The sequence below is a fragment of the Pleurodeles waltl genome, chromosome 3_1 (assembly GCF_031143425.1).
Source record: "Pleurodeles waltl isolate 20211129_DDA chromosome 3_1, aPleWal1.hap1.20221129, whole genome shotgun sequence".
In the NCBI taxonomy this organism is placed as follows: domain Eukaryota; kingdom Metazoa; phylum Chordata; class Amphibia; order Caudata; family Salamandridae; genus Pleurodeles; species Pleurodeles waltl.
Window position 1 is genome coordinate 7423911 of NC_090440.1, and position 22173 is coordinate 7446083.

The 22173-nt window shown below is 48.5% G+C and overlaps 1 protein-coding gene across 1 annotated transcript in view; it reads right to left on the reverse strand.

Annotated features, from left to right (window-relative positions):
- Positions 1-22173, reverse strand: part of SLC39A13 (solute carrier family 39 member 13) — a 162239-nt gene that overhangs the window by 13587 nt on the left and 126479 nt on the right. Inside the window, exon 9 of the mRNA XM_069221625.1 lies at positions 9342-9441. Within this exon, the coding sequence (XP_069077726.1) occupies positions 9342-9441 (100 nt within the window). The remainder of the gene's footprint in view (positions 1-9341; positions 9442-22173) is intronic.

Here is a 22173-nt window from a genome sequence, read left to right on the forward strand (position 1 = left end):
TCTGGTAAAGTGGTATGCCAACTGTTCTGAGAAATGTACTTTTATGCATTTACGTTAATTCACAAAATGTTACTGTAAACAAAACCAGCTTATATTTGCTGCCCAGTTCCCAGGCTGACAACTGAGAATCAACAAGTCTGCTCAAGTCTGACCTTTCCACCTGACCACACTGTGTATTCTTGGACGCAAGACTTCATTTCACTGTGTTCCCCTGGTTGCCATAATTGTAAGCATATACACATATCAGTGACTGGGCATGTACATTTTACAACTACATAGGTTCTGAGAGTTCAGAGTCAAAATATTACAAGCCTGTTTCTCAAAGCTATTTAGGTGTGTAAGTTTGGCATGCATGCGTAGAGTTGGTTTTGCACTAATTAAAGGATTGACAAAACATGACTATTTCATGTGAGTAGATCCACCCAGTGGCTGGAAAAAGTGTTAGATGGCGATTTCAGGACTGGAATGCCCTACAAGCTTGTGGACATTCACCAACTTACAAGTTTAAAGGTGTAGGAAGCTGGCTCTCTACATACTGTATCAAAATGAGATCTAGTGTTCACAGATCCAGGGGTTCCCCAGAGGCTAAACTAGATGATACTAATGCTCTATTTGTGGTCGTGTGGTCGAGCAGTTAGGCTTATCAGAGGGTAGTGCAAAGCATTTGTTGTACACACACAAGTAATAGAAGAAGCACACACTCAATGACAACTCCAGACCAATGGTCCTTATATAGTAAAAATATATCTTCTTAATTTATTTCTAGAACCAGAAGAATCAGGTTGCAGGTAAGTACTTCAATAGATTCGCATTTCACCAATATATAAAAAAACTACTTTGTTTGAAATCGATAAGTTATACAGTTTTTGAAATCTCTGTTTTAAAAGTTGACACTGCAATTTTCAGAAACGGTTCCTGGGGTGAAGAAAAGTTAGTTCGATTTACAGGTAAGTACTTGACTTACAGTTCCAGTCTCCGGGGGTTAGGACGTCCACAGGTTGGGGTTCAAGTTAACCCCAAACACCCACCACCAGGAACACGGGGCCAGCCTAGTGCAGAGGTTAAAGTTGAGGCAAATTTAACATGGGATCCTATGAAGACAGGGGGCACTCTGTTTCAGATCTGCAGGCAGGTAAGCACCCGCGTCTTCGGAGGGCAGACCTGAGGGGTTTAGAGGAGCACTGGGGGAATGGGGGGTGGTGGGGTAGGCACCAAACACACAACCTCAGCGGCAAAGGGACGGCCAGGTGCAAACAGAGCATCAGGCTCTCAATGCTTTTCTATGAGGGGACCCCGGGGGTCACTTAGATGCTGCAGACTGGGTCCAGAGGGTCAGTTTGGGAAAACCACGGGCTGGACAAGTAGGAGGGCCGCCTGCAGAACATTGCTGCACCAGTGGTCAGGTTCTCCAAGGCCTGGGGGCTGCGGGTGCGGTGTACCTTTAGGCATCTGATATCTTTGTTCTGAGCTTTCGCGGTCGGGGGAAGGGGGCCTCTTGATTCACACTGCAGGCGGCATTGTGAGGGGCAGGAGAGGTCAACCCAGGGTGGGCACTTGCTCGGAATCGTCTGGGGATCCTCTCGAGGCGGTTGGGCCACCTGGACACGGATTTTGGGCGTCGGGTGCAGAGTGGTCAGGATTTGTGGATTCGGGGAGGTCCTGTAGTCCTTTGGTGTAGTTTCTTTTTGGACAGGGCCGCTGTCCTCTGGAGTTATTGGTCCTTTCCGGTGAAAGGCAGTCCTCTGGAGCTTGGCAGGGGTCACTGGTCCTGCACGATGTGTTGCTTTCTTGTTGCAAGTTCTTTGAAGTAGGACACAGGCTGGTACGGCTGGGGCCAAGTCAGTTTGCATCTTCCTTCTCTGCTGGGGGGTCAGATTAGCAGTTCTTCTTTCTTGTCAGCTCGCCAGGAATCTGATGACTTAGGTTCAGGAGAGCCCTTAAATCCTGGATTGCGAGGCATTACAGGGGTCAGAGGGCAGTAGCCAATGGCTACTGTCCCTGAGGGTGGCTACACCCTTCCTGTGTCCACTCCCTTTGGGGAGGGGGGCACAAACCTAACCCTATTGGTCCCTGTCCTCCAAACTAAGATGGAGGATTCTCCAGGGAGTGGGTCACTTCAGCTCTGGGCACCTTAGGGGTGGTCCTAGCTGGGGTGGTCACTCCTCCCTGTTTTCCCTAATTTTCCCACCTGACTTTGTGATGAAACCTTCCGGAATCTGCAGAAATCCACAAAATTCCTACCAACCAGCATTGTTGCATCTATACAGAAAACAATTCTGCCCCTCTTGTTAGCCTAAAAACTTATTTTTCCAAACTGCCCTTTTGGACCCGCTTTGGTTACCCCTCAATTTCAACATGTTTTTGGCTCGTCCCTGTCACATGCACTTTGCCGACCTAAACAAGTGAGGTATCATTTTTATCAGGAGACTGAGGGGGAACGTTGGGTGGTAGGAAATTTGTGCCGGTGCTGTGATCCCCGTAGGAGGCGGGCCTGGTTTGTAGTGGGTACCTGAGGTACTTACACCTTATACCAGGTTGAGTTATCCCTTATTAGTGAAATGTAGATAGTGTCTAGAAGCCAGGCTCTCTAGGGGTAGAGTGGATGAGCAGCCAAGGCCTAACTAGGAGACATGCAAAGCTCATGCAATATCACTATAGTCACACAGTACTCACACACATGAAAGAAAATACTCAGTGTTACAAAAATAAAAGGTACTTTATTTTGGTGACACAAATGTCAAAAACACCACAGAAATTATACTCCCTTAGGAGGTAAGTAATACACAAACTATATACACAAGTATGCAGACATAGCTGTAAAAACAGTTAGAAAACAGCGCAAATAGTAAAAATCACAAATGGGCCTATGGGAAACAAAAACCATATACACAGAAAGTGGAATGCGAAATTCGGTACTCCACCTGGACAAGTGTAGTGTGCAGAGGGGCGCTGGGAGTATTAGAAAACACCAAAGTTAAGTAATAGAACCAACCCAGAGGCCAGGAAAGCAGGAGTAAATCACAGTAACTTTCCTAGAACACACAAGAACAGGAGGAAGACGATTATGCAAGAACAAGAAGAGACTGCAAGACACCAACAATGGATTCCTGGACCTGAAGACCAGTGGAAGAAGGGGACCAAGTCCAAGAAGCACTGAGGAGTCCAGGGAAAACAGGAGCCCCTGCTAATCTGGATGAAGGTGCAAAAGAGGAACCACCGGTGAAGAACAGTAGTCAGTACTGAGCCCAAGAAGACGGATGCGGGTTCCTGGTTGGTGCAGACGATGTCCCACAACAGATGGATGATTGCAGTCTGGTTTGCGTGGCTGGATTCCGCCAACAAGTCTTGGCACACACAAAGCTCACGGTTAGCGGAAAATGGCACTGCCCGAGACCAGGAGGGACCTGGTGGACTCTATTCAGGAGGAGGGGTGGCAGGGGGAGCAACTCAGAAAGCCCTCAGAAGACCAGGCAGCACGCCCAGGTGTCCCACAGCACGGGGACACAGAAGGTGCAAAAGGAGGCCCACGCAGCACTACACAAAGAGATCCCATGCGGCTGGAGAACCACGCAGGAGGCTGTGCGTAGCAGGAAGGAGCGCTAAGGGCTGGAGCTGCACAGTGCATGAAGAAGTTTGTGGAAAGATGCCAACAAGCCTGTCTTGAGTGGGGAGGCAAGCTCTTACCTCCATCAAAGTTGGACATCAGGGCCACTTCAGTCCACGATTTGTGATGCTGGATCCACGCACTTCAGGAGAGGAGGCCCAAGCCACTGGTCGTAGCTGCAGAGGGGTGCCAGCTGAAGCAGGGAAGTGACTCCTTCACTCCACGAGAGATTCCCTCATTCTTATGGTGCAGGCTGAAGACAGGCAGTCCTCGGAGGATGCATGACCTGGAAACAGTTGCAGTTGCTGGCAGGAGCTGAAGATACAATGTTGCAGAAGTTGCCTTTGCTTCTTTGCTGCAGTTTGTAGAGTTCCTGGAGGGTCCAGATGCAGTTTCTTCGGTAAGAAGGTGAAGTAGAGGATGCAGAGGATTCCTGCTGGGGTCTTGCAATCCGAATCTGAAGAAACACAGAGAGGAGAGACCCTAAACAGCCCTGAAAGGGGGATTGGTCACTTAACCAGGTAAGCGACTATCAGGAGGGGTCACTGACGTCACCTGCTGGCACTGGCCACTCAGATGCTCCCAGAGTGCCCTGCCAACTTGGAATTGAAGATGGCAAAACCCAGGGACCCTCTGGAGGAGCTCTGAGCACCACCCCTGGGCTGGTGATAGACAGGGGAGTGGTCAGTTCCCTTTCATTTGTCCAGTTCCACGCCAGAGCAGGGACTCGGGGTCCCTGAACCGGTGTAGACTGGATTATGCAAGGAGGGCACCATCTGTGCCCTTCAAAGCATTTCCAGAGGCTCTGGGAGGCTACCCCTTCCAAGCCTGTAACACCTATTTCCAAGGGGGGAGGGTGTAACACCCCTCTCCTAAAGGAAATTCTTTGTTCTGCCTTCCTGGGCTCGAGCTGCTTGAGCAACAGGAGAGCCGAAAACTAACTGTGAGGTGGCAGCAGCTGGGGCTGCCTGGAAAACCTCAGAAGGCTGCAATGGCAATACTGGGGGTCCTCTAAGGAGCCCCCAGTGTGCATGGAATCATAGAACCAATGCTTGCAAAAGCCTTGGAGTATGATTCCAACATGTTTGACACCAAACATGGCCATATTCGGAGTAACCATTGTGAAGCGGGACATAGGTAGTGACATATGTCCAGTGCACGGGTATAATGGCATCCCCGCATTCACGAAGTCTGGGAAAATGGTCCTGGAGGTCGTGGGGGCACCTCTGCTAATGCAGGGGTGTCCTCGCACACAGGTACTCTATTGTGCCACCCTGGTGGACCCCTCACACAGTACATGCACACTGCCATTGCAGCTTGTATGTGCTGGTGGGGAGAAAAAGGTAAAGTCGGCATGGCATCCCTCTCTGGGTACCATGCCCACAAACCACTGCTTGTGGCATAGGTAAGTCACCCCTCTAGCAGGCCTTACAGTCCTAAGGCAGGGTGAACTATACCACAGGTGAGGGCAGCTGCATGCACAATATGCCCCACAGTGTCTAAGCAAAACCTTAGACATTGTAAGTGCAGTGTGGCCATATTAAGTACATGGGTTGGGATTTTGTCATTACGAACTCCACAGCTCCGTGATGGCGTCACTGAAGTTTGATGCCAGTGTGGGATTTATTGTAAAATGCACTTAGAGGGAATCTTAGAGATGCCCCCTGTATTTTACCCCAAATCTGCCAGCCTGCCACTAACAGTCACGTTTTTGACCCCATGGGGTGAGAGTCTTTGTGCTCTCTGTGGTCAGAAACAAAGCCTGCAATGGTTGGAGGTGCTTCACACATCCCCCCTGCAGGAACTGTAACACTTGGCAGGGAGCCTAAAGGCTCAGGCCTCCAGTTACAGTGCCCCAGGGCATTCCAGCTAGTGGAGTTGCCCGGCCCCCCGAACCAGGCCCCACTTTTGGCAGTAGGTCTGGCTGGAAAATTAGGTAAAACAGGGAGGAGTGACCCCCTGCAGCTAGGACCACCCCTAAGGTGTGTAGAACTGAAGTGGTCCCCTCCCTGCAGAATCCTACATCTAGTTTTGGAGGGTAGGGACCATTAAGGTTAAGACTGTGTCCCCCTCCCCAAAAGGAGTGGACACTGAACTCAAGGACAGCAGCCATTGGCTACTGCTTCTTGTAACATCCCTAAATCTAGTATCTAGGGGCTCCCCTTGAACCTCACTCACCATATTCCTGGTGACCTCAGAAGAAAGAAGCAAGAAGAAGGACTGCTAAGCCGACTCCAACAGTAAAGACTCCAGATGACAACTGATTTGGCCCCAGCCCTACCGGCCTGTCTGCAGCTTCAAAGATCCCTGCTCCAAAAAAGGCGAAGCATCCTGCAGGACCAGTGACCTCTTCAAACACCCAGAGGACTGCCTGTCCAGCAGAGGACCAAGAACTCCAGAGGACAGCGGCCCTGTCCACAAGAAAATCTTCAAAACAACTCCTGAACTGCCAGTCCTGTTCACTCTGCACCAGACGCCCACCGCCCGAGTCCAGGTGGCCCATTAGACCAGAGGTCTCCAGATGATTCCAACCTCGAGTCCATCCCGGGTTGACCCCTCCTAGCCACCACAGCAACGCCTGCAGCCTGAATCCAGAGGCTCCCCCTGACCGTGACTGGATCAGACGAAGATTCCTGGCGCCTAAAGGTACCCCTGTACTCGCTGACCCACGGTCCACCAACATCCATCAGGTGCCTCCTCTTCCCGTCCAGCCTTTGGTTTCACGGAACGGACCCCAGGACCCAGCCTGCAGCCTCTTTGTGGCCCTCGGCGTTTCATCACTGATAAGCATTGGGCACCTGACGCTGTGTTTGCACCCTGCACCCGGCTGCCCCTGTGCCACTGAGGGTGTGTGTTTGGTGCTAACCTGTGGCCCCTTGGTGCTGACCTAAATCCCCTAGGCCTGTGTCCCGAAATTGCGGTTACTTACCTGCAAGCTCTTTTCAACTAAGTCCCCCCAGTCCTCATAGGATTCCATTGCAAACCCGACGCCAACTTTGACCAATGAACCCAGCCAGCCCCTTGTTGCTGGTGGTGTGCTTTTGGGGTCACCTTTTACTTTGACATGTTGACATCCTAATCCCTGAAGACTGGAATCGTAGGTTGTGTACTTACCTGTTTTCTGATGCCAACACCCCACTTCCGACTCTATGGACTCCTACGGAAAACTGCAGGCAACTTTTTAAATTGAAAAGTGTTATTTAATCGTAAACTGTTTTAACTGCAAAATCCACACAAAGTAGAATTGATACATATGCTTGATACATACTTACAACTGTACTTAACTGCAACTGGGATTCTTTGGTTCTAGTAATAAAGTAACAACATATAGTGGCCTGGAGTTAGTCATTGAGTGTTTGACTCATTTATTGCCTGTGTGTGTGCAACACATGCTTTGCACTACCCTCTGATAAGCCTAACTGCTCGACCACACTACCACAAGAGAGAGCATTAGTATTATCTACTTGAGCCTCTGTTAAGCCTCTGGGGAACCCTGGGCTCAGTGTGCAATGTATCTCATTTGATATAGTATATACAGAGCCAGCTTCCTACATCAGGTTACTGTGGATTTTAGTCCAAGTTTAATTCAAGTTGTTCAGACTCTTTTCTGTATCGCTGCCCTCTTGGATTTTACTTCAACCCTTTAACCACTCATTATCAACTGGTCAGGATCCTGCTTTCTGCAAAACAGCTTTGGTTATTCCACTTCAAAAGAAATCTCTCTTAAAATCTGTGATTCTGGTCAATTATGGGTTGATTTCCCTTCTGGCAGCGATGGCCAAAACCATGGAGAACTATGTTAAGATCCAGCTCTCATGTTATATTAGAAGGAACGCCGCTATTAACATCTTACCAACCTGTATTCTGTCCCAACCTCAGCACGGCCACCAGTAACGATAAACGTATTGTTGTGAATTCTTGATCTTTGAGCATCCTCCGACACAGTCTTGCGTAAGGCCGTCTCAGAAGGCCTAGTGCTGCTGGACTGCAAGAGAATGCTCTTGGTTGGTTCAAACCTTTTTTGAGTTTAAGGTTATTGGCTGTCCATCTGCCTCCAAAGCCGTCCTCCCCGCAACAGCTCGGTTGTGGGGTTCATTGGCGCTCTTCCTAGAGTCCCGCTCTCTTTAATGTGTATGCAGCATCTTTGGATAATCCTACTGCGTCTTTAGGGTTTCAATTTTACTCCTATGCCAACGGCACTCATTCTATGCCTGGAAAAAGGACAGGCTATCATCCAAAGCCTCTTTAAACAGTGTTTGAAATCTGTGGCTTGCTGGATGGATGCCAGTTCTTTGAAGCTCAATGTGGACAGGACCAAGGTCCTTGTGTTCAGCAATCCTTCCATCTGGTCCTTTAATTGGTGGCCCCAATGTCTTGGAACATGTACTTCAACTAGTAGCGCTCGAATTTTGGGTGTAATTTAAATGCCAAACTTTCATTTGAGACCAATATCTGAGACTAATATCAATACATTAATGGCCACCAGTTTTAGCAAGATAAAGATTCTTAGAAAAATTTGACCTGTTGTGCCTAGTTGCTCCCAGAAAACTCTGGTTCAAGTGCTCATTGCTAGCAAACTCGACTACTGTAAATCACGGTTTCTTGGTCTCTTATCTCATCTTATGCACACACTAAGTTATTCAGAAGGCGGCGGATGGACTGGTTTGAGGTCTTCTTATATATTCTAGCATTTCCTACTAGCTCATTAATTTGCATTCGATTTCGGTCCATAAAGGCTGTGTTTTCAAAACATTGTGCTTTTGCCACAAACCGGTTCATGGCACTAGGCCTACCAACAACACGACTTCTCCGTTTACCCTTTACTAACCCCCCCGAACTATTGCTCGCTCTTCTTTTCTCATTACTATTGCCAGCTTTAACAGAACACGCACTGGTGGCCGAGCTTTCTCCGTCATTACGGCGCAGGCTCATTACTATTGCCAGCTTTAACAGAACACGCACTGGTGGCCGAGCTTTCTCCGTCATTACGGCGCAGGCTCATTACTATTGCCAGCTTTAATAGAATACGCACTGGTGGCCGAGCTCTCTCCGTCATTACGGCGCAGGCTCATTACTATTGCCAGCTTTAACAGAACACGCACTGGTGGCCGAGCTCTCTCTGGCATTACGGCGCAGGCTCATTACTATTGCCAGCTTTAATAGAATACGCACTGGTGGCCGAGCTCTCTCCGTCATTACGGCGCAGGCTCATTACTATTGCCAGCTTTAACAGAACACGCACTGGTGGCCGAGCTCTCTCCGGCATTACGGCGCAGGCTCATTACTATTGCCAGCTTTAACAGAACACGCACTGGTGGCCGAGCTCTCTCCAGCATTACGGCACAGGCTAGGAACATTTCTTCTCCAGCTATTCGTGTGCAATCCAACCTCATGCGCTACGGCAAGTCTTTGGAAACGCACTTATTCCAGTTGTAAGCCTCCTGTTCTCTCCCTTTTTCCACGCTTTGTAAAAACCTAAATCAAATTTATCACTGGTTTTGTTATGTGGATATCCTAAACACCTTACTCTCATACCATTCTATTTACAAAGCCCTTCTTGTTGTCTCTCAAGAAGCGGCCCCTTAGGTTTTAGACATACGTACGGCCTCAATCACAGACCGTTAAAAAGGACCCACTGCATACAGCCAGAGAAACTGCCATCGCACCATCTTGCACATCGTGGGCTCATGCACACGCTTCGTGGTACATGCATGGATGCTCAACACGCATCACTTACCAGGGGTTCTTCTCCTCCAGGAGATCAGGCACCACGTTCACCAATGCAATATACAGAAATCCCCCAGACGTGAACGGCAGAATCCACGCTACAGCTTCACCTGCATGAAGAGGAGAGACACACAATGGTACTAGGCGGACAGTGTGGTCGGAGAGAGAGGCAAGGATTGGATAGGATTTAAATACCTTCTTGTATCTGCACACGCTTAGGGTGAGCAGAGATTGTCATACTGACGTCTCTGAGTTTAGTTAACAGATGAGTGGACTCTGGGAGTCGTAGTCTTGATTCTTTTCAACTGAACAGAGTGCGCTAACAAACGTGATGACAATGATTAACAAAAGAAACTCCATCACGATGAAAAGTATGTCCCCTAAGGACACCTAACATGATTAATTTAAGGGTGTAAGCCCAAAGCTTGTTATCAGGACACTTCTCACATTTCAGTTACCAGTGAAGCCGTGGATGTAAAGATCGTGACTCCCCAGCAGGGTTTGGTATGTACTTTACATTGTGTACAGATCTCAGTGACTATCACTGGTGTCAGCTCAAAGTTTGAATCCTGGTAATTCACTGCTCTGCGCAGAGCTCTGCCACCAGTGCGTATCTCACACGGAGCGCAGGTTTGGGGACGGACGGGAAGGGAAGATACAGAGGGTGGCAAGAAGCCAGGGACAGCCTTGCCGGGCGTGGCCAGGGAGAATGGCAGGGCACCGGGAATTTGTACTCTGGGATCGTGTGTAGGAGGAATTCCCACGCTTGGGGACTCCCTAACACCCTTGGAATCCCCCTACCATCCTTAGGATTACCTTTCTCCCAGTCCCCACTCCCACCCCAGGATAGTATGAGGCACTGGCAGGACATGACCCTAAGGAATGCCCCTGGCTAGAAGCTTGTGGACTTCTGAAAGGAGCTCTGGGGACACTACGTGACCGCAGGAAGAACAAGAGGGAAGAGGGAGAATATGATAATCTTTCCATCACCAACAGATCCCGTGTGTACCAAGGGATACTGATCGATCAAGGTTTGGCTAATGATCACCTTCACTGGTAAGATGAAGTATAACGTATCTCATCCATACCAATGCAGTGTATCACGTGCACAAACACATGCAGAACACCAGTGCAGAATGAAGTCAACAGCCAGAAGGACTCCATCAGTGCAAGTGTCAAAAGGGCACTCCAGGTCCTGTGGTCAGAGAGGAAGGGGCTGGTCTTGTACGAAATAAACAGTGTACGTCTTGCATGAGAAGAGGGAACAGCAGCTCATGTGCAAAAGAAGAGGGAGGGGAGGAGCTCCTGCGCCTGAGGGGAGGGAGGCGGAACTCCTGCATAAGAAAGGACGGAGCAGACGCTCCTGCACAAGGGGGTAGTGAAGAGCAGATTTAATACAGAACAGAAAGGAGCACCTCATCAACAAGAGCATTTCCTGCACAAGTGGGTGGAGGGAGCAGATTGTGTAAAGAACAAGAAGGTTTAGCATTTCTTGCACAAGAGGGAAGCAAGAGCAGCTTGTATGCAAGATGTAAAGGGAAGAAAAGCTCCTGCACGGGGCGGGAGGAGGGTCGGACCTCCTGCACAAGAAGGGAGGGAAGAACAGCTCCTGCGCCGTGGGGAGAAAGGCGGACCTCCTGCTGAAGAGGGGAGGAAAGAACAGCTCCTGCGCCAGAGGGGAGGAAGGCGGACCTCCTGCTGAAGAGGGGAGGGAAGGAACAGCTCCTGCACCAGAGGGGAGGAAGGCAGACCTCCTGCTGAAGAGGGGAGGAAAGAACAGCTCCTGCGCCAGAGGGGAGAAAGGCGGACCTCCTGCTGAAGAGGGGAGGAAAGAACAGCTCCTGCGCCAGAGAGGAGGAAGGCAGACTCCTACTCAAGGGGAGAGAGAGAAGGATCTCCTGCAGAAGAGGAGCGGGAGGATCAACTGCTGCAAGAGGGGCAGGAACAGCAGTTCCCATGCATGAGGGAGGACAGAAGCATCTCTGTGCAAGGAGTGAGGGGGTGGCAGTCACTCCACAAGAATCGAGGAAGCATCAGCTCCTGAACCCCAAGGAGAGAGAGGAGAGCCACTTGAGGAAAAGGGAGGAGCAACTCCTATTGGTAAAAAGAGAGAGCTGAAGCTCTTGGAGGAGAGGGAGCTGCGGCCCTTGGAGGAGAGGGAGCTGCCGCTATTGGAGGAGAGGGAGCTTGGAGGAGAGGGAGCTGCCGCTCTTGGAGGGGATGGAGCTGCCGCTCTTGGAGGGGATGGAGCTGCCGCTCTTGGAGGGGATGGAGCTGCGGCCCTTGGAGGAAAGGGAGCTGCGGCCCTTGGAGGAAAGGGAGCTGCGGCCCTTGGAGGAAAAGGACTATGTAGGAGCGGAAGCTGCCACTCTTGGAGGAAAGGGAACTGCCGCTCTTGGAGGAGAGGGAGCCGGCGCCCCTGGAGGAGAGGGAGCCGCCGCTCTTGGAGGAGCGGGAGCCGGCGCCCCTGGAGGAGCAGGAGCCGGCGCCCCTGGAGGAGCAGGAGCCGGCGCCCCTGCTCTTGGAGGAGCGGGAGCCGGCGCCCCTGCTCTTGGAGGAGAGGGAGCCGCCGCCCCTGGAGGAGAGGGAGCCGGCACCCTTGGAGGAGAGGGAGCCGGCACCCTTGGAGGAGAGGGAGCCGGCACCCTTGGAGGAGAGGGAGCCGGCACCCTTGGAGGAGAGGGAGCCGGCACCCTTGGAGGAGAGGGAGCCGGCACCCTTGGAGGTTAGAGAGCTGCGGCCCTTGGAGGTTAGAGAGCTGCCACTCTTGGAGGAGCGGGAGCTGCTGCCACTCTTGGAGGAGCGGGAGCTGCTGCCACTCTTGGAGGAGCGGGAGCTGCTGCCACTCTTGGAGGAGCGGGAGCTGCTGCCACTCTTGGAGGAGCGGGAGCTGCTGCCACTCTTGGAGGAGCGGGAGCTGCTGCCACTCTTGGAGGAGCGGGAGCTGCTGCCACTCTTGGAGGAGCGGGAGCTGCTGCCACTCTTGGAGGAGCGGGAGCTGCTGCCACTCTTGGAGGAGCGGGAGCTGCTGCCACTCTTGGAGGAGCGGGAGCTGCTGCCACTCTTGGAGGAGCGGGAGCTGCCACTCTTGGAGGAGCGGGAGCTTCAGTTCATGGAGAAGAGAAGAGAAGAGAAGAGAAGAGAAGAGAAGAGAAGAGAAGAGAAGAGAAGAGAAGAGAAGAGAAGAGAAGAGAAGAGAAGAGAAGAGAAGAGAAACTCCTGCACTCGGTCATTGGCATATTGGCTCAGACAGGAAGAGGCAAGACCCTCAAAACTATATTGGTATGATTACCAGAAGAGCCTAGCGCATACGTAACTGCAGCTGTTGCATCTCTCTGGCAATCAGCATATTCCTACTATAGAGGGAGGTAGTAAACTCTTAACTTTACCATATTTTTTCTAGGTTTGTGGGGTGCACTCTAGTAATACATTAGCCTTTCAGAGAGGAAGGCTCACATTTAAATAAAACTATCTCCCAAAAAAGAGAATAAACTTTTGATGCGCTTGTGGGTAGTGACGGCAGAGTCCCGGTGTTCACATAGGCGATAGCTGCTCAGGGTGCCACATCCATTCAATTCTCCTCCACTGAAACTCTCAACTTGCTGAGTGCCTTCTGTGCTTGTGTCGATGCAGAATGAATGTCTCTCAAGTCCTCATGCGGAACGATGGAGAATGCATACAGGCAAAATACATGTACTTCTGAGCACCAGCAAGGGCTTATTGTTACGTCTGTAATTCATCTAAGGTGGGTGTCAGGTGAGTAATGGAATTCCAGGGGCAGAAGCCAAAGTCGCCTTAGAAGGGGCACCAAGGGTTGGACTCTTTGTGCTCGTACTTGGACATGCTAGATTGGTGTCACTGTGTCTTCCAGGTGGTAAAGAAAACTCAAACTTTTTGTTATGTTTCGGGTCACAACAGATGGGCCTCGTAATCATGTGCTTCTGCGACAACTCATTTTGGATCACAAGTACAGCTCTACAAGCACCTTAGGACACTATACCGCAGAAGGCACATTTGTACTCATAGGGAATTCCTGGTAAAGCCCTCTGTAGCAGTTAATCTGCTGTCAGTCCATGACTGAGATACCTCGAAGGATTCTCTGTAATATAACGGAGCTCTCATAAACATGGCCAAACACTAGAGTAATACCCGCTGCGTCCCATGGGACTAGGTCACTATCGGATTCAGAGCGCTTACTTGATGCGAAGGTCCACACTGAAGTAAATCAGTGTTTACATTCAGGGGCCTGAGGCACAAGAGCATTACAAACACTACTTTTAAAGGTACCAAGATCCCAGGTGGCCGTGGATGGGAGCAAGGGAAAACGTAAGGTTGCAATGGAGACAGTGTGTATGAGGGTCACCGCAGGGAAGTGCAGGGGTCAAAGGAGAACTGGAGCAGATGGAAATTAAAAGTTCTCATAGCCCGAAAAGGAAACTGTTACTTACCTAGTAAACATCTGTTTGTGGCACGTAGGGCTGTAGATTCACGTGTTTTGGATAAGTCTGCCATCTAGTGTTTGGCTCGGAGTGTTACAAGTTGTTTTTTTTCGAAGAATATTTTTGAGTCACAAGATCAAGTGACTCCTCCTCTCGGTCATACTGCGCATGCGCTTCGAGTCCTTTGTTAGATTGTTTTCCCGCAGGCGGGTGAGGTAAGAAGTGTGTGTGTGTGTGTGTCTGTAAAACGACTACAGGCTTCCAGGGAGGAGGGAGGACACATGTGAATCTACAGCACTACATGCCACGAACAGATGTACACTGAGTAAGCAACATTTTCCGTTCAATGTCATGTGTAGCTGCAGATTCACATGCTCTGCATAGACCGTAAAGCAGTCCTGCCGGGTAAGCGGTGGCTAGCCTGTAGGAGTTGGAGTAGCTTGAAAAAGTGTCCAGAGGACTGTTTGACCAACATTTGCTTGTTGTCGAGCTAAAACATCTACACAATCGTGTTTAATAAATGTTTGTTTTGTAGAACGAATAGCAGCTTTGCAAATATCTGCTATTGGAATGTTTCCTAAAAAGGCCACAGAGGCACCTTTTTTCCTGGTAGAGTTTCGGAGTTGCTAATAATTGTCTTTTTGCTTTGAGATAACAAGTTTTAATATACTTGACTATCCATTTAGCTATTCCATTGTATGAAATTGGATTTCGAAAAAGCTACAAAAAGTTGTTTTGATTTTCTAAAACTCCCTGTCCTGTCAATGTAATACATAGCTTGTTTAACATGTAGTGTGTGCAGAGCTCTTTTATCGACAGTCTGGCTGTGGGGAAAAAACAGGTAACAACTGATTGATTAATGTGAAATGGTGAAACTACTTTAGGTAGAAATTTAGGGTTTGTCCTAAGAACTACTTTATCTTTATGTATGAGAAAAGATTCATCTAAGGTGAACACTGGTATTTCACTTACACGTCTTAGTCAAGTTATAGCTACCAAGAAGGCAACTTTCCATGGAAGAAATTGCAAAGAGCAGGAATGTATGGGTTCAAATCCTGGACCCATAAGTCTAGTGAGGACTATGTTAGGGTTCCATACTGGAGGAAGGAAGTTGTAAATACCCAAACTCAATGACTTCAGGAGCCATATGGCAAGATTGAGTGTTTTTGGGGTCTGGATGCCTTATTTGAACTCTGTTCTGAGTCAAAAGGTCTGGTCTGATGGGAACCACAGACAGATCCAATAGTGTTGTGTACCAAGGTTGACGGCCCATGTAAGAGCTACAAGTATCATGGTGAGTGATGTTTGTTTCAATTTGCATACCAGAAAAGGAATGAGTTAGAGAGGCGGAAAAGCGTAAGCAAATATCCCTGACCAATTCACCCATAGAGCATTGCCCTTGGACCGAGGGTGTGGGTATCTGGATGCAAAGTTTTGGCATGTTGAGTTTTCTACGGTGGCAAAGAAGTCTATTTCTGCTGTGCCCCAGAGGCTAAAGTATTGGTGAAGTACTTGTGGGTGAATTTCCCATTCGTGGGCTTGTTGCTGCGTCCTGCTTAATAGGTCCGCAAACTGGTTGTCCATTCCTAGGAGATATTCTGCCTGTAAGTGAATGTGAGTGTGAATCACCCACTTCTAAATTGTCTGAGCTAGAAGGGACATTTGAGATGAGTGTTTTCTCCCCCGTTTCTGCAGATAGTACATAGTTGTCATGTTGTCTGTATGGACTGGCACCGCTTTGTGAGAGATTTGTGTCAGGAATGCTTCGAGTGCTAGGGAGACTGCTAGCAACTCCAAATAGTTGATGTGATAAGTCTGTTGAATGGGATCCCATTTCCCTGTATGGTCAGGTGGTGAGGTGAGCTCCTCAAACCAGCTGTGATGCATCTGTTGTGAGAATGATCTGAGACACAGGGTCCTGAAAGGCCGCCCTTTTGAGAGGTTGGTGGGATTCCACCACTGCAGAAAGCGGTGAGTCTGGCGGTCTAACAACACTAGATCTTGAAGATGGCCCTGTGACTGAGACCACTGACGAGATGGACACTATTGTAGTGGACGCATGTGTCGTCTTGTAAGGACAACAATGGCAATGCAGGAAGCCATCATCCCCAGTAGTTGCATCACTAGTTTTACTAAGTATGATTCTCCTGTAACTGAAGCAGGAGATTTTGAAAAGCATGAATCCTTGCTGGGTTTGAGTATGTCAATGTTGAATGAGTATTCAGAATTGCTCCCAGATAAGGCTGTATTTGTGAAGGCTGAAGATGGGATTTGAGATAGTTTATTGCAAATCCCAAGTTATGTAGAAGGTTTACTGTGTCTTGAGTATGTTGCTGGCATTTGTGGATGGTATTGGCTTTTATGAGCCAATCGCCCAAGTATGGGAAAATGTGGATGTGCTGCCTTCTGAGGAATGCAGCTACTACAGCTAAGCATTTACAATACCTTTGGGGCTGTTGTCATCCCGAATGTACTTTGAATTGATAATGTTTTCCCGCAGTGACAAATCTTAGGAATTTGCGATGTGCCGGATGTGTGGGAATGTGAAAATAAGCATCTATGAGATCTAAAGCTGCCATGTAACAGAGGAATAACGTCTTGCAGAGTGACCATATGGAAAAGCTCTGAAAGTATGTATAGGTTGAGAGGCCTGAGATCTAGAATTGGTCTTAAAGAACCGTCTTTATTTTGTATGAGGAGGTATAGTGAATATACTCCTAACCCCTTTTGGGATAGGGGAACTGGTTCTATAGCCCCTTGGAGAAAAAGGGACTGTACCTCTTCTTTTAAGAGAATGAGATGGTCGTGTAAGAGTTTGTGAAAACGAGGAGATATAGTTGGTGGAGTGGAAATGAGCTCTAGAAAATCACCATGTTGGATAATTGGAAGAGCCCACTGGTCTGTGGTGATAGTGGACCACTGGGGATTAAAGTTTCCCAGTCTTCCTCCCACAGGAGATGTATGTGCTGTGGGGATTTGTAAAAAATCACTGTTTTGTATTAGGGGGGAGATCTTCTAGAGGAGTCAACACTCGATCTCGTGACTCGAAATGAAAATGTCACTTACCCAGTGTACATCTGTTCGTGGCATCAGTCGCAGTAGATTCGCATGTTCTGCAATAGCTCGCCATCTGGTGTTGGGCCGGAGTGTTACAAGTTGTTTTTCTTCGAAGAAGTCTTTCGAGTCACGGGACCGAGTGACTCCTCCTTTTGTCTCCATTGCGCATGGGCGTCGACTCCATCTTCGATTGTTTTTCCCCGCAGAGGGTGAGGTAGGAGTTGAATTGTAGTAATAGTGCCCATGCAATGGAGTGACTAAGTATGCACCTATTTAAGGTTGAGATGATACATATATAAATAATTGAAGGTAACTTCCAAACTGCTACAGGCTCCCGGGGAGGCGGGTGGGCACATGCGAATCTACTGCGACTGATGCCACGAACAGATGTACACTGGGTAAGTGACATTTTCAGTTCGATGGCATCTGTCGCTGTAGATACGCATGTTCTGCATAGACTAGTAAGCAGTTATTTCCCCAAAAGCGGTGGATCAGCCTGTAGGAGTGGAAGTAGTCTGAAATAATGTTCTTAATACGGCTTGACCTACTGTGGCTTGTTGTGCGGATAACACGTCTACACAGTAGTGCTTGGTGAATGTGTGAGGCGTAGACCATGTGGCTGCCTTACATATTTCTTGCATTGGGATGTTTCCTAGAAAGGCCATGGTAGCACCTTTCTTTCTGGTTGAGTGTGCCCTTGGTGTAATGGGCAGCTGTCGTTTAGCTTTAAGGTAGCAGATTTGGATGCATTTAACTATCCATCTGGCTATACCTTGTTTTGAAATTGGGTTTCCTGCATGAGGTTTTTGAAATGCAATAAAGAGTTGTTTAGTCTTTCTGATGTTTTTTGTTCTGTCAATGTAATACATCAATGCTCTTTTGACATCTAATGTATGTAGTGCCCTTTCAGCTACGGTATCTGGCTGTGGAAAGAACACTGGAAGTTCCACTGTTTGATTTAGATGGAACGGTGAAATAACCTTTGGCAAAAATTTAGGATTGGTCCTTAGGACGACTTTATTTTTGTGTAGTTGTATAAAAGGTTCCTGTATTGTAAACGCCTGAATCTCGCTTACTCTTCTTAGGGAAGTAATGGCGATGAGAAATGCCACCTTCCAGGTTAGGAACTGTATGTCGCAGGAGTGCATGGGTTCAAAAGGTGGACCCATAAGTCTAGTTAGGACAACATTTAGGTTCCATGAAGGAACAGGTAGTGTTCTTGGTGGTATAATTCTCCTAAGGCCCTCCATGAATGCTTTAATGACTGGTATCTTATATAGGGAAGTTGAATAGGTAGTCTGCAGGTATGCAGATATTGCTGCAAGGTGTATTTTAATGGAAGAGAAAGCTAGGTTAGATTTTTGTAAGTGAAGCAAGTAACCCACTACATGTTCTGGAGTTGTGTGTAATGGTTGTATTTGATTAATATGGCAGTAGCAAACAAACCTCTTCCATTTACTTGCATAGCAGTGCCTGGTGGATGGCCTTCTGGCTTGTTTTATGACTTCCATACATTCTTGGGTAAGTTGTAAGTGCCCGAATTCTAGGATTTCAGGAGCCAGATTGCTAGATTCAGCGATGCTGGATCTGGGTGTCTGATCTTTTGGTTGTGCTGTGTCAACAGATCTGGCCTGTTGGGCAATTTGATGCAGGGTACCACTGATAGGTCTAGCAGCGTTGTGTACCAGGGTTGCCTTGCCCAAGTTGGTGCTATCAATATGAGTTTGAGTTTGCTTTGACTGAGTTTGTTTACCAGGTAAGGAAGGAGAGGGAGAGGAGGAAAAGCGTAAGCAAATATCCCTGACCAGTTCATCCATAGGGCATTGCCTTGGGATTGTTTGTGTGGGTATCTGGATGCGAAGTTTTGGCATTTTGCGTTCTCCCTTGTCGCAAACAAGTCTATTTGAGGTGTTCCCCAGAGTTTGAAATAAGTGTTCAGAATTTGGGGTTGAATTTCCCATTCGTGGACCTGTTGATGATCTCGAGAGAGATTGTCTGCGAGTTGATTTTGGATCCCTGGTATAAACTGTGCTATTAGGCGAATTTGGTTGTGAATTGCCCAATGCCAAATTTTTTGTGCTAGCAGGCTTAACTGCGTGGAGTGCGTCCCCCCCCTGCTTGTTTAGATAATACATTGTTGTCATGTTGTCTGTTTTGACGAGAATGTATTTGTGAACTATTATTGGTTGGAAAGCTTTTAGTGCTGTTCTAGGTGATTGATATGCAGTTTTGTTTGATGTACGTTCCATTGTCCTTGTATGCTGTGTTGATCGAGGTGTGCTCCCCACCCTGTCATGGAAGCATCTGTTGTTATTACGTATTGTGGCACTGGGTCTTGGAAAGGCCGCCCCTTGTTTAAATTTATGTTGTTCCACCACAGAAGCGAGAGGTAAGTTTGGCGGTCTATTAACACCAGATCTAGAAGGTGACCCTGTGCTTGAGACCACTGTGATGCTAGGCATTGTTGTAAGGGCCTCATGTGCAGTCTTGCGTTTGGGACAATGGCTATGCATGAAGACATCATGCCTAGGAGTTGTAATACCATCTTTGCCTGTATCTTTTGTGTTGGATACATGCGTTGTATGATGGTGTTGAAATTTTGAATTCTTTGTGGACTTGGAGTGGCTACTCCCTTTGATGTGTCTATTATGGCTCCTAGGTATTGTTGTACCTTGCGCGGCAGAATGTTGGATTTTGTAAAGTTGACGGTGAACCCGAGTTTGAAGAGGGTTTGTATGATCTGATTTGTGTGATTTGAGCACTGTATGAACGAATGGGCCTTGATTAGCCAGTCGTCCAAATATGGGAACACATGTATTTGCTGCCTTCTTATGTGTGCAGCGACTACCGCTAGACATTTGGTAAAGACTCTTGGTGCGGTTGTTAATCCGAAAGGCAGTACCTTGAATTGGTAATGTATTCCTTTGAATACAAACCTTAGGTATTTCCTGTGCGATGGGTGTATTGGTATATGGAAATAAGCATCCTTGAGGTCTAAAGTTGCCATGTAGTCGTGTAGTTTTAGCAATGGCAATACTTCTTGTAGTGTGACCATGTGGAAGTGGTCTGATTTGATGAAAGTGTTCACTACTCTGAGGTCTAGGATTGGTCTCAGTGTTTTGTCCTTATTTGGTATCAGAAAGTACAGTGAGTAAACTCCTGTGTTTATTTGTGTGTTTGGCACTAATTCGATTGCATTCTTTTGCAATAGTGCCTGCACTTCTATCTCCAGGAGATTGGAATGGTGTGTTGTTAAATTTTGTGCTTTTGGTGGTATGTTTGGAGGGAATTGTAGAAATTCTATGCAATAACCATGTTGGATAATTGCTAGAACCCAAGTGTCTGTAGTGATTTCCTCCCATGCTTTGTAATAGTGACCTATTCTTCCCCCCACTGGTGTTGTGTGGAGGGGGTGAGTGACATGTGAGTCACTGTTTAGTAGTAGGGGTTTTGGGGCTTTGAAATCTTCCTCTATTTCTAGGGAATTGCCCTCCTCTATATTGTCCCCGAAAACCTCCTCTATACTGTCCCTGGTAACTGGACGGTGTGGCTTGTGAGGTGCTGGCTTGTGTGCTTTGACCCCGAAACCCCCCTCGAAAGGGCGTTTTACGGAATGTGCTGTAATTCCCTCTGCTCTGCGGGGAGTAGAGTGCGCCCATGGCTTTGGCAGTGTCCGTATCTTTTTTGAGTTTCTCAATCGCTGTGTCCACTTCTGGACCGAACAGTTCTTTTTCATTAAAAGGCATATTGAGAACTGCTTGTTGAATCTCTGGTTTAAATCCAGACGTTCGGAGCCATGCATGCCTTCTGATAGTTACAGATGTATTAATTGTCCGTGCAGCTGTATCTGCAGCGTCCATGGAGGAGCGTATCTGGTTGTTGGAGATGGTCTGTCCCTCCTCAACCACTTGTTTTGCCCTATTTTGTAAGTCCTTGGGCAGATGTTCAATGAGATGTTGCATCTCGTCCCAGTGGGCTCTGTCATAGCGCGCAAGTAGTGCCTGGGAGTTCGCGATGCGCCACTGGTTTGCAGCTTGTGCTGCGACTCTTTTACCAGCTGCATCGAACTTGCGGCTTTCTTTATCTGGGGGTGGTGCATCTCCAGATGTGTGAGAGTTGGCCCTTTTCCTAGCTGCTCCTACAACGACAGAGTCTGGTGGCAGCTGTGTAGTGATGAAAACCGGGTCTGTAGGAGGCGCCTTATACTTTTTTTCCACCCTTGGTGTGATTGCCCTACTTTTGACCGGCTCCTTAAAGATGTCTTTTGCGTGCCGGAGCATACCAGGGAGCATAGGCAGGCTTTGGTATGAGCTGTGGGTGGAGGAGAGTGTGTTGAATAAGAAATCATCCTCGACCTGTTCTGAGTGGAGGCTTACGTTGTGAAATTGTGCTGCTCTAGCCACCACTTGAGAATACGCGGTGCTGTCTTCTGGTGGAGATGGCTTTGTAGGGTATGCCTCCGGACTGTTATCTGACACTGGGGCGTCGTATAGGTCCCATGCGTCCTGATCTTGGTCACCCTGGCTCATGGTGGTGTGAGCTGGGGAGTGTGATGGAGTTTGTGCTGGTGAGACGTTAATCACGGGCGGAGGAGAGGGTGGTGGGGTAACTCTTTTCACCACCTTTGGTTGTGGTGTCTGTTCCGTCTGGAACTCCAACCTTCTCTTTCTCCTAATGGGGGGAAGGGTGCTTATTTTTCCTGTCCCCTGCTGTATGAAGATACGCTTTTGCGTATGGTCCACATCAGTTGCTTGTAGCTCTTCCTCAAACCTATGCTTCTGCATTTGGGAGGTTAGCGAGTGCTCCTCTGTATAAGAGCCTGAAGCTGGGTCGCTTGCAGTTTGTTTCGGCATCGAAACCCTGTCTGCGTGTTTTTTCGGCTCCGAGGTGACTTTTTTCTTTTTCGGGGCCGAAACCTCTCGGCGTCGATCTGTTTCGGTGCCGCTGTCTCGGCGTCGAGCCGTGTCCACACCGGCATCTCGGTGTCGAGGCTTGTCTCCAGCACTTTCTCGGTGTCGAGAAGGCTGCGTGCCGGTGTCTCGACCGGAGTCGGACGATCTCGGCACTGTTTGGGCCTTTTTCGGTGCCGACGGTCGGTCACCGAATTTATGGGTCGAGCCATGGCCTGGTGGCAGTGGCGTCCCCTGGGCCTTGTAAATGTTCCTCTGAGTGGATTTCGACGTCTTACTCACGGTTTGTGTATCGTCGAATCCTTCGGAGTCTGAGTCTTGGATCGAGAAGGTACCTTCCTCTTCCTGTTCCTCGAACTCCCGTTGGGCTGTCGGTGCGGACGCCATCTGAAGTCTTCTGGCTCGACGGTCTCGGAGTGTTTTTCGGGACCGGAAC